Source organism: Apteryx rowi, unplaced genomic scaffold (genome assembly GCF_003343035.1).
Source record: "Apteryx rowi isolate R43461 unplaced genomic scaffold, aptRow1 scaffold_119, whole genome shotgun sequence".
NCBI lineage: Eukaryota > Metazoa > Chordata > Aves > Apterygiformes > Apterygidae > Apteryx > Apteryx rowi.
In genome coordinates this window covers 2,015,173-2,025,674 of record NW_020447408.1, presented here as the reverse complement: position 1 = coordinate 2,025,674, position 10,502 = coordinate 2,015,173, and the positions used below count along the sequence as shown (strand labels likewise).

General features: G+C 66.3%; 1 protein-coding gene across 1 annotated transcript; it reads left to right on the top strand.

The window, feature by feature from the left end:
- Positions 1–3,381: 3,381 nt before the first annotated feature.
- On the top strand, positions 3,382–9,605 carry LOC112975078 (testis-expressed protein 2-like). Its single transcript, XM_026084745.1, is given in 12 exon segments — positions 3,382–3,504; positions 3,615–4,157; positions 4,358–4,558; positions 4,640–4,934; positions 5,743–5,993; positions 5,995–6,327; positions 6,524–6,623; positions 6,827–6,959; positions 7,423–7,560; positions 7,844–8,056; positions 8,408–8,528; positions 9,480–9,605. Coding segments are annotated over 12 exon segments (2,577 nt in total).
- The last annotated feature ends 897 nt before the right edge of the window (positions 9,606–10,502 follow it).

The window sequence follows — 10,502 nt, the reverse complement described above, 5'->3', positions numbered from 1 at the left end:
GCGCGGGGGGAGCGGGGCCCGCACGGTCCTGCGGATGCTCCGGCACCGCCGGCTGGAGCGGGGCGAGCGCAGCCCGGCCCCGGCCCCCCTTCCCCGGGACCGGGTCTGGGACCGGCCCCGGCCCAGCACCGGCACCGGCACCAGGACCGGTCCCCCAAATCCGGCACCGGCACCGATCCTCCTCTCCCAGCAGCGGCACTGAGACCAGCACCGGCTCCCCAAGTCCGGCACCGGCACCAGCCTCCTCCTCCAGCACCGACACCGGCACCAGCTCCCCCCCCGCAGCAGCACCGGCACCGGCCCTCCAGCTCCGGCCCCGGCCCCGGCCCAGCTCCTCCGGCGGCCCCGGCTCCGCTCGTCCTTCTCCAGCACCGGGACCGGCCCTTCCCCGGCGCTGCCGGCGCTGCCGCGGCTCCGGCCCAGGTACCGGTGGGGCAGGGCGCCCCGCGGGGTCCCGRTTCGGCCGCGGGGCTGGGGAAGTCCCTGAGCCCTCCCGCGGCGCTGCCCCGGCGCCCATCCATGCCGCGAGCTGGGCGGCCTCAGCAGGGCCCTGGGCAGCGCGGCAGGGCAGGGTGCAGGGGCGCCGGCGGCTCCCGGGGGGGCTCTGCACCCCGGAGAGTGCAGGGGCAGAGAGCCGGGGTGGGGGGAGAGAGCCGGGGGCAAGGCCTGCTGCGGGCGCGCATGGCGCAGGCTGCAGCCCGTCGGCGGGTTTGCCGGGCGCTGGGGTGCCCACCCGCACCCTGGGGACCGTCCCCGCGGGCACATGGCCTCCCTGGGATGCGGCGAGGCCATGCAACATCAGAGCTGCGGCCCTGCCCGGGTCGCCCCGGGGGCCTGCTCCCCGCGTCCGACCCCGTACCGGCGCTTCGCTCCGGCTGCTGCGGGGCAGCGGGGGCAGCCGGCACTGCAAGGCAGCCGCTTCGCCTTGAAGGTGAACCGCAGGAGCGGGAGGCAGCCGGCGCCGTGGCCGGCCCTGCGCGGCGAGGTGCCGTGCGTGCCACGTCCTTCTCCATCAGGAATATCGGCCACCGCGAGTCGTTGCTTCCCTGGTTTTAGCTGCGGGCCCTGGGATGACTCAAAGCTGGTCACGGTCTTTAAGTGAAATTGCGTGTTCCCGAATGCGGCAGCGGGAGCACTGGGGACCCGCAGACACCAGCTGCGACCGGGAGCCCAGGGAGTCGGCCCTGTTCCGTGCCCCCAGGCTGCTGGGAGCCCTGCAAGGGGACCTGGTCCCTACGGAGCGCCATGGAGCCCGTCTCTGTCCTGCTGCTCTCATCCTGTCTGATCTGCGCGGGTCGCAGGAGTGGGCTGCCGGGAAGGCTGCGATGGACTCAAGGGCCGCGCACGCCTTCGGGGGCAGCTTTCCGGCGGTGCAAAGCAGCAAAGCTCTGGGATTTGAATCGGCAAAGATAATTGAAGATAATTAGAGGAGGGATTTCCAGGCCGTTTGGCTGGGTGACAACAGCCGCTCTGCGAGCCGAGGCTTTGCCACCAGCCCCGCGGGCGGGGGAGATGCTCAAAGGCACCAGACCCGCTGGGTCAAGCCAGAGCCCTGACTCGAGCCTGGCCCTAGAGCGAGGTCCAGAGGTTGGAAGATTGGGTCCAGCTGAGAGTCTGCAACATTTAGAGCTGAGGTGTTTCCGAGAGCAGCTTGTGATTCCTCGGCAGTAGCCGGCGCTTTCACGTCCTTCCCCACTTGGGGCACTGCCGCGGGGCACTGGCCTTGCACGTTTGGGGCACGGGGCTTGCAACGGGCAGTTTGGGGGTGCAGCTGGGGCACGGGGCTTGCAATGGCCAGTTTTGGGGCGCATTTGGGGCACTGGGCTTGCAAGGCGCAGCGGGGAAGGGGCAGCACAGGGGATGTGGAGCCCATCCCACCCAAGCCGTGCGCTGGCACCTCCGTAGCCCGCAGAGCCGTCCGTCCATCATCCACCCAAACGCTTTATGAAAATGCTTGTGAGGACCTTCATACGCTGCTTCTCCTACGAAGGGCAAAGAAACCCCCCGGCAGGGCTGGGGCGGGCTCGGCGCAGCGGGACGGAGCGGCGGCCACCCGCGCTCCCCGGAGGCAGCCGCCCTGCAGCCGCGCGTACGCRGCCCCCGCGGCGCTCGCCGTCCCGCCGGCTCCCCTGCACGCCCAGGCTATTATTATCTTCGTCTTCCACTGCGCTAATGGTCTCTCAGGAAACAGTCTTTTTCTCCCCCACCTTTTTCTTTTTTTTTCTTTTTTAGCTTATAAAACCCAAGGAAACCGGGGCGGCGGTAGCTGGCAGCCAGGCACAGGCGCACCGAGAGCTGCCGCCGGCCCRCGGCTTTTTTAGCTTTTTTTTTGCCTTTCTGCCCCTCTCCACGGGCCGGGGTGTCCGCACGGACCGTGTGGCGTGAGCACTCACCTCGTGCAAATGAGAAGCCAGGCGCGAACGGCGAGGCGTGGGATCACGCCAGCGGAGCGGGAGGCAGCACAGGGCAGCCCGCAGTTAATGCCTGGCGGCGAAGCGTGTGCGGGAGCCGCGAATCCCGGGCGCCGGCAGCCCCGCGCCCTCGCTGCCCGGCTGGGCAGGATCGCGGCGGTGGGGGCTCCGGAAGGGGCTGCAGCCCTCAGGCAAAGGAATTGCTGTTTTGTGAAAACTTTCGTGCGCATCTAGCAGAAACGGAGGTTTCYGAACCCACCGCGCTTGCTCGCAGAGCATCCTCTGGCTGAACTGGGATGGCAGACCGGCTTTTTTGCTTCGGGTCAATGCAATGCATTAAGCAAGGGCCAAACAAATGCTGGTTAAGCGAGGAAAATTTAGAGGAGTCAAATAGTGCTTTGCTGGGCTCGGCGGTTCGTTGTGCCGTTAGCCGTAAGGGACTAAAAGATTTGTCCTTGTAATCCAGACCACCAGCAAAACTCACGCTGCCGTGAGATTAACTGCTCCAAAACGTGGGCAGAGCGACTGCACGGCTGGCACRGTCTCCAAGCTGAGAGCAAGCGAAGAGAGAGAAAAACAATCTTTTCGAATGAATATGAAGAAATGCAGTGAAATATTGCAGCTATATCCGCACGCACACAAGCAGCCCGGAGGAGGTGACGGGGATGCCGGGGACGCCTCGATGCGGGAAAAGCCCTGCTGACCCCCTGCAGACCTGGCGGCCGGCCCCGGGCTCTCGGCGGCCCCGTCGCTCAGTGCCCAGCTGTGATTTATTCCCATCGCACGGACGGTTCCCGGGATGCAGCGTTCCCCTCGCCTCCACGGGCTGGGGAAGGCTGCAGCGGGCGCAGGGCGAGCAGCGGCGGGGGGGACGCGAGCACCCTGGCCCCGGCTGCGGGAAGGCGGCCGGTTTCGTGGGCTGCAGCGCGGAGGTGACGAGCGGCTTTCTCCCCTTGCAGCGATGTGAGCCATGGCGGACCGGGTGCCGGATGCTGCGGATGCCGCTCCCGTGCCGATGCCACCGCCGGGCTCCCCGCAGCTCCCCGGCCACGAGCTCGTCTGCACCTCGGACGGGGCTGGCTCGCCCAGCCTGGCGCCGCGGCGGGACGGGAGCCCGCGAGCATCCCGGCTGCCGCCGAGCCTGGCACCGGCGCCGCAGCCCGCCCGCCGCCCCGCGGACACCGGTGCGTCCCCCTCGGAGAGCCGCGGCGGTTTTCGGAGGCCGTGCAGGAGCCCCTGAGCCGGCTCAGCCGCCTGATGGGCGACGAGAGCGGCGGCTCGCCCAAGGCGAAGGCGGGCGCCGCCGGGCAGGACTCGCTGCCGGGCCGCGGGGAGCCGGGCGGCAAAGCGGCCGGGAAGAGCCCGCCCGGGGACTGCCGGCCCTGGGAGCCGGCGCTGAACTGCCGCTACGAGATCTGCTCCGACGGGGACCTCATCCAGGTGGTGGAGGTGCGGCGGCCGGAGCCAGCACGGGAAGCTCCGGCGCCCCAGCCCGGGGCTGCGGTGCCGTGCCGAGCGCTGGCCGGCGTCACCGCCGCCGCCTACGGCTACTTGGTGCTGCCGCTGCCGCCCTACGCGGCTGGGCTCTGCCTGGGGCTTGCCTGCGGCTTCGCCCTGGGCTTCCTCCTCCTGCTGCTCCTGGTGCCAAAGGGTCCCCCGGCGCCTCGCCGGCCGCCGCCGCCGCCTCCGGGCCGCCCGCGCCCCGAGCTGCTCCCGGAGAAGCCACGGGAAGCCGGCAGCCTGCAGGTAGGAGGAGGACGGCCGGGCGCGGGGCCGGGGCGGGCGGCGGGACGGAGCCGGGGTGCAGAGCACGGGGCCGGGGTCGCCCCTGCCTGCATCCGTGTCCCTAGGGAATTAGCTGTGTCGCCGTCGCGGAGCTAATCCGGAGGCGCCGGGGCCGAGCCGGGCACCGTCTGACCGAGCCCCGCGTCCCCTCTGCCCCGCAGAGCTGGCTGCACCAGGCGCACTTCTACGACGCCGAGAGCCACCACCCGTCGCTGGCGCAGCCCGTGCTCGCCGCGCTGCACGGGGCCGCCCTCCGGCTCTCCTACCCCGCGAGCGCCGTCCCGCGCCGAGCCGCCTCCGAGGAGGAGATCCTCGACGTCGCCTTCGCCAGCCACCGCTGCTACGACGTGAGCAACGCCAGGGTGAGCCTCGGCGGGACCGTCGCGTTGCGCCGTGCCGTGGCCGCGGCCGGCCCTGCCTGACCGCTGCCCTCGCTGCTGCAGGTCTCCCTTTCCCCCCCCAGCCTGGCCCGAAAGCGGATGTGGAACAAGAAATACCCCATCCGCGTCCTCCTCCCGGCGGACGCGGAGCGCGGGAGCGGCAGCGAGCCCGACGCGGACCCGCAAAAGGATGAAGGGGCTCGGCCGCAGGTGCCGGGCCAGGACGTCGCGGGAGACGGCAGGGAAAGGTCCCTCTACCTCTTTGGGCGGACGGGCAGGGAGAAGGAGGAGTGGTACCAGCACCTCGCGAGGGCCTGCTGCGGCGCCCAGAGCAGCAGCCGCGGCGAGGCCAGGCCAGGTGAGACGGGGCCCAGCMCGCACCGATCCGGGGCCGGGGCTGCGGGCGCCGGGGCTGGTAGGATGGGCCCTCGCTGGCGGACGGGGATCTGGAGGGAGATGGAGGAGCCCAAGACAGGATTTGGCAGCCAAGAAGATTTGCAGCAGCAGGGAAAGCCTTGAGGATCCTTGTCCTTCTGGGGGGCAGCGCGTCTCTGTGCATGCATCGCGGCTGGGCAGTGCATCTCTGTGCATGCATTGCAGTTGGGCAGCACATCTCCATGCATGCATCGTAGCTGGGCGGCACATCTCCGTGCATGCATTGTGGCTGGGCACTGCATCTCGGTGCATGCATTGCAGTGGGGCACTGAGTCTCCATGCATGCATCATGGCTGGGCACTGCGTCTCCATGCATGCATCGTGGCTGGGCACTGCGTCTCCGTGCATGCATTGCAGCAGGGCACTGCGTCTCCGTGCATGCATTGCAGCAAGGCACTGCATCTCCATGCATGCATTGTGGCTGGGCAGCGCGTCTCTGTGCATGCATTGCGGCTGGGCAGCACATCTCTGTGCATGCATCGCGGCTGGGCTGCACGTCTCCGTGCATGCATCATGGCTGGGAAGCGGGTCTCCATGCATGCATCGTGGTGGGGCAGTGCATCTCCGTGCATGCATCGCGGCRGGGCTGCACGTCACCCCCTGTGCACCATGGCTGGGCACTGCGTCTCCACGCAGGCCTTTCTCCTCCCGGGGCTTGGGGCCGCGCTGCACCCGCAGCTCCTCCCTCCTCTCGCTGCGGCCAGCCCCGCTCACGTCCCCTGTGTCCCCAGGCGTGGGACCGGCTCTGCAGAGCAGCCCCAGCGCCAGCAGCAGCGGAGGCAGCACTGAGGACATCCCCTGTGCCGTCAGAGCCAAGGACCTGGCAGGAAACGTCTGGCAGAAGATTTTGCTGGATTACAGCACCTACATGGCCCGCGTGGTGCCGGCGGAGGCGGGGGGCAGCCCGGCGCGCAGCCCCTCGCCGGGCAGCCCCGCAGCCCCGCAGGTGAGCGGGGCAAACCCTCTCGCAGGAAGCCCGCAGCCGAGCCCCGAGCAGAGGCCGACCGCGCGTGCCGTCGCTTCCAGGCCCACGTGGCTCGTCTCCTCCCCGCTGGCGCCGCGGCTCAAGGAGCTGAGCAGCGGCACGCGGGAGTGGAGCCCCGGCCCAGCCGGCCGCGGGGCTCGGTGCCACCTCGCTCCAGGGCCCTGGGGCTTCTCTGCCTCCGCAGCTCGGCGGGGACACGGATGGGTGCCGCGGGGCGCACGTGGCCTGGATGAACGCGCTGCTGGGGCGCATCTTCTGGGACTTCCTGCRGGAGCCGTACTGGGCTGAGCAGGTCTCCAACAAGATCCAGAAGAAGCTGAGCAAGATCAAGGTGAGAGGAACGGCGCTCGGCAGGCACCTGCAGCCCCATCTCCTCTGTGCCGGAGCCGGCAGAGTTCCTGACTCCTCCATCCCCACCACCTCCATCCCCGCATGGGGAGACAGGACGGCTGGGTGCCTCCATGGGGGCAGGCAGCGGCCTCGAACAAGGCTGCTGTGAACATCCCTGTGCGGTTTCCCTCCCCCAGCTCCCGTATTTCATGAACGAGCTGAYGCTGACGGAGCTGGACATGGGCACGTCCATCCCCTCGGTCCTCAGCGCCTCCAGCCCCACCATCGACGACCGCGGTAAGAGCCCTGCAGCCCCACAGGGTGGTGCGGGGCCGTTTCCACCAGGATCTCCTGGCCTCCTGGCCCAGCCCTTCCTCAGCAGGGGCCGAGGGCAGGGATGGATCCATGGCTGCCGTTATCAAGGCTCCAGGGAGGTTTCGTGGGAAGCCTTCAGCCTYGGTGGCGGCCGCCAGGGACTCACCCCTTCGCTCTCCCCGCAGGGCTCTGGGTGGACATGGAAGTCACCTACAGYGGCTCGTTGCAGATGACGCTCGAGACGAAGATGAACCTGTGCAAGCTGGGGAAGGAGAGCGCCGCAGAGGAGAGCGGCCCGGCAGAGGCAGGCGGAGAGGGGTAAGGTGCGGGGCTCCAGGCGCGGCCGGGCCTCGTCTTCCTCCTCCTCCTCCCGCTGCTGCGCCGTTGCAGCAGGCTGGGCAGCAGGGACGCGTGCCCGCGCCGCGGGTGCAGCTCACCCCGCAGCACCCGCCTGCAAAGCCACCGCCAGCAGCGGTAGCGGGAGGCTTTGCACCCCGACGCCAAGCTGCGGGCTGGGGCAGCGGAGGGGGTGCAGCCGTCCTGGGGGTTACAGGGCAGGGTGGCCCAAATTCAAGCTCCGAGATGAGGGTCGGCATCCGCGAGTGCTCGCCCAAGGAGGTGTGGGGGGGGGTGGTTGGGCGATCCGCCGCGGAGCAGAGGAGCCAGCCGAGAGAGGGGACGCCGGCGGGGGAAGGAGCCGGTCCCCCCGTGCTCTCCCGCGCTGCACCCGGCTCTAGGTGYGGTGGCAGGCGCCCGCTGACGCTCGCCCCGCGGCTCGCAGGGCCAGGCCGCGGCTCAGCCTGCTGGCAGACAGCGACGCGGAGTCGTCCAGCGCCGGCTCCTCTGACGAGGAAGACGTCTGCGCCACGGAGCCCCTGGGAGCCCTGGGAGAGAAGGTCCTCCTGCCCGGCGCGGAGGGGTAAGGGCCATACGGGGGCCCGCGCTGCTGGCGGCCGGGGAGACGCGATCCGACCACCCGGGAGAGCAGCAGGCAGGGCACGGAGCCCGTTTTCCAGGGAAGGCACGTGCAGGCACCCTGGCATGGTGTGGCAGCCCTCCATCAGGGATTCCCATCCCTGAGGGATGCTCCTGACAGATGGTGGGGGATGCCAAAACCAGTCCTGCAGGAGGGAGGGGAGGACCAGGCCGAGGGAGGCTCCAGTCTTCGTTCTGCTGCTGAGCTGCATTTTCCCTCGGTTTAGCCATGTCAGCGGCAACAGCACAAGCCGGAAGATCCTGCGCTTTGTGGATAAGATTGCCAAGTCCAAGTACTTCCAGAAGGCCACCGAAAATGAGTTCATCAAGAAGAAGATCGAGGAGGTTTCCAACACGCCACTGCTGCTGACGGTGGAGGTGCAGGAGCTGGCGGGCACCTTGGCTGTGAATGTCCCTCCACCGCCAACGGACCGCGTGTGGTACGCAGCCCTCCTTCCACCCCGCGTGGGGATCCACGCACACCCTCGATCCACGTCTCCCTGCGCCTTGGCCAAGGAGCGAGGTCTGGGATTTCTGTTTCCTCGGGGCCTCAGCAAGCCAGGGCTGTTCTGCCAAAATGATTCACATACCTCAGACCTGGGGCACGTTGGTCCCAGGCGCTGCCCAGGCCAGGCCAGGGTCTAGGGAGCCAGTGCTCCAGCTGCAGCTCGGCCACCTCTTCCCAGGACACAGGTCTCAAATCCAGCAGCGGGGCCTCTAGCCACCTGGCCGTCTCTGCCATGTATACAGGGATGTGTGATGCTTTCCACATCTTTCCTTTCCCCTCGCAGGTACAGCTTCCGGGTCCCGCCGCAGCTGGAGCTGAAGGTGCACCCGAAGCTGGGCGAAAGGGAGGTGACATTCCTCCATGTCACCGAGTGGATCGAGAAGAAGCTGCAGCACGAATTTCAGGTGCCTGTCCTGGTCCCGGGCAGGGAGGCAGCAATCGCAGCAGGCACAGCGCAGAGCCCCGGAGAACCRTGGTGTTCCCGAGCCGGCACCAGGGCTGCTCTGTGCAGAGCATGTGCATTGGGAAACGCTTGGATCCCAAAGGGCTGGGCAAACCCTGCTGAAGCATGGTATTGCTGAGACGGGGGATAATCAGATACTGGTTTGGACCAGTGTTATACCTAGGAAAAGATAACATCTGACCTGGTCTGGCCCTCTGGTAGTCAAGAAACGTGGCTCGAATAACCACCTGATAGGGTTGTTGCTCTGAACACCAGAGTGCTTGAGGAAAAGCTGTTTTCCCCCAATATGTCCAGCACTACCCAAAGCAGGAGGGATTAGCAGTGTCCAGCAGACGTCCCCCAGAAGGGCCAAATTCACCCATCAGCTCCAGGTTTAGGATATTTGGGAGATTTGCCATCACCGGGCCCCTGTGGGTTTGTTTTCTGCCTCTCATCCTGGAGACCTCTGGCCAAAGAACAGGAACATCCCCGTAGACAGARCCCCTTGGCAAAGCCCCTGAGCCTGCATGGCCTGGGAAGAGCCAGACCCTGTAGATGTTTAGGTACCTAAGCATCCCCTGAAGAGCTGCCTGTTTGAATGTCTTTGAAGACCTGGTCACTGCTTTCTGACATGACCACCATTGAAACCCTGCGTACAGATGAGCAGAACAAGGGAAAACCGCTCCTGCTTGTCCCCACCCTGAGACAGCCAGAGCTGCGTAGTCATCTAGGGCCAGGTACGGTCAGCTGCCGATGCAGGGAAGGGAGCCCAGCACCTGCTGTTCTCAGCCCCAAGCTCTGCCCCAAGCTCCTATGGCTCCTTCCAAGGCCACTTCCAGGCAGAAATGTCATCCCTCAGGCAGTGTTGTTTAAAACTGCTTATTGGTGCTTTTTTCTGGCTTCCTCTTTTCAGAAAGTTTTGGTGATGCCAAACATGGATGATCTCATCATTCCCATCATGCACTCCGGCCTGGATCCTCAGCCACCTGCTGTGGGACTCCCCAGGGACCTACCGGCCAAGGAGGAGAAGAGGCTCTGAAGCGCAGCCCTGCCAGCAGGGCAGAGACACTGCGTAGAGCTTGGGGACCTCGCTGGGACACCCAGTCGGCCAGGGCTCGGCCACTGTCTGCATCACACTGCTACACCACAGGGTCTGAGCTTCTCAGTTCATCCCATCCTCAGCATCTTGCACCTCAGCTCATCTGCACCTCAGATGAGCCTCCTCCTCCTTAAAGATTGCAAGCACAGGTTCAGAGCAGAACCAGACTCCAAGGGAGGGGGTTTCCCAGAGAGACCCAAGAACTTCATCCACCTCCCACCAGGCTCCTAAGACTCCTGGCCAAGGGGGCAGTCCTGGACCAGCGGAGGTTGGACTTTCCACTCTTTCCCAAAGAGTGTGCAGGATACCCAGACTGTTTCTGCACTCAAGGAGTTGTGATCACTGCTGAACCAAGACGTCACAACTCCCAGACACATCAGTACCCTCCCCGCGGGCAGCTGGGCTGCAAGGAAGACACAGGCAGGAAACGAGTCCAAAATCTGAATAAATCCATCGCTGCCCAGTCTTACCTAGGGAGGCATCTTATTGTACGCGAGTTCCCACGGCTGCCAAGAATGCCGGATGGGATCGTGGGGCTTTGTGCAGCTGGAAGTCCATGAGTCATGCTTCCAGCCTGGCAAGAGGAGTGTGTGCCTGTGTGTGCATGTGAGAGAGAGACAGCAAGAGAAACTCTGCCAGTGAAACCAGGCAGAAGCAAGTAACGGGGAGGCCCTGTATTCCCAGCAGCGACTGGGACAGAAACGCTGGTACCTGCTCTGCTCTCCTCTGGAAGAGAGGAAGGGGAATCTGATCCTACCATGGCTTCACTATGGTTTAGGTGAATGCAGGCAGTGAAGAAATTCATTGGGAAAAGGCAAGGGAGGATCCAAAGGACAG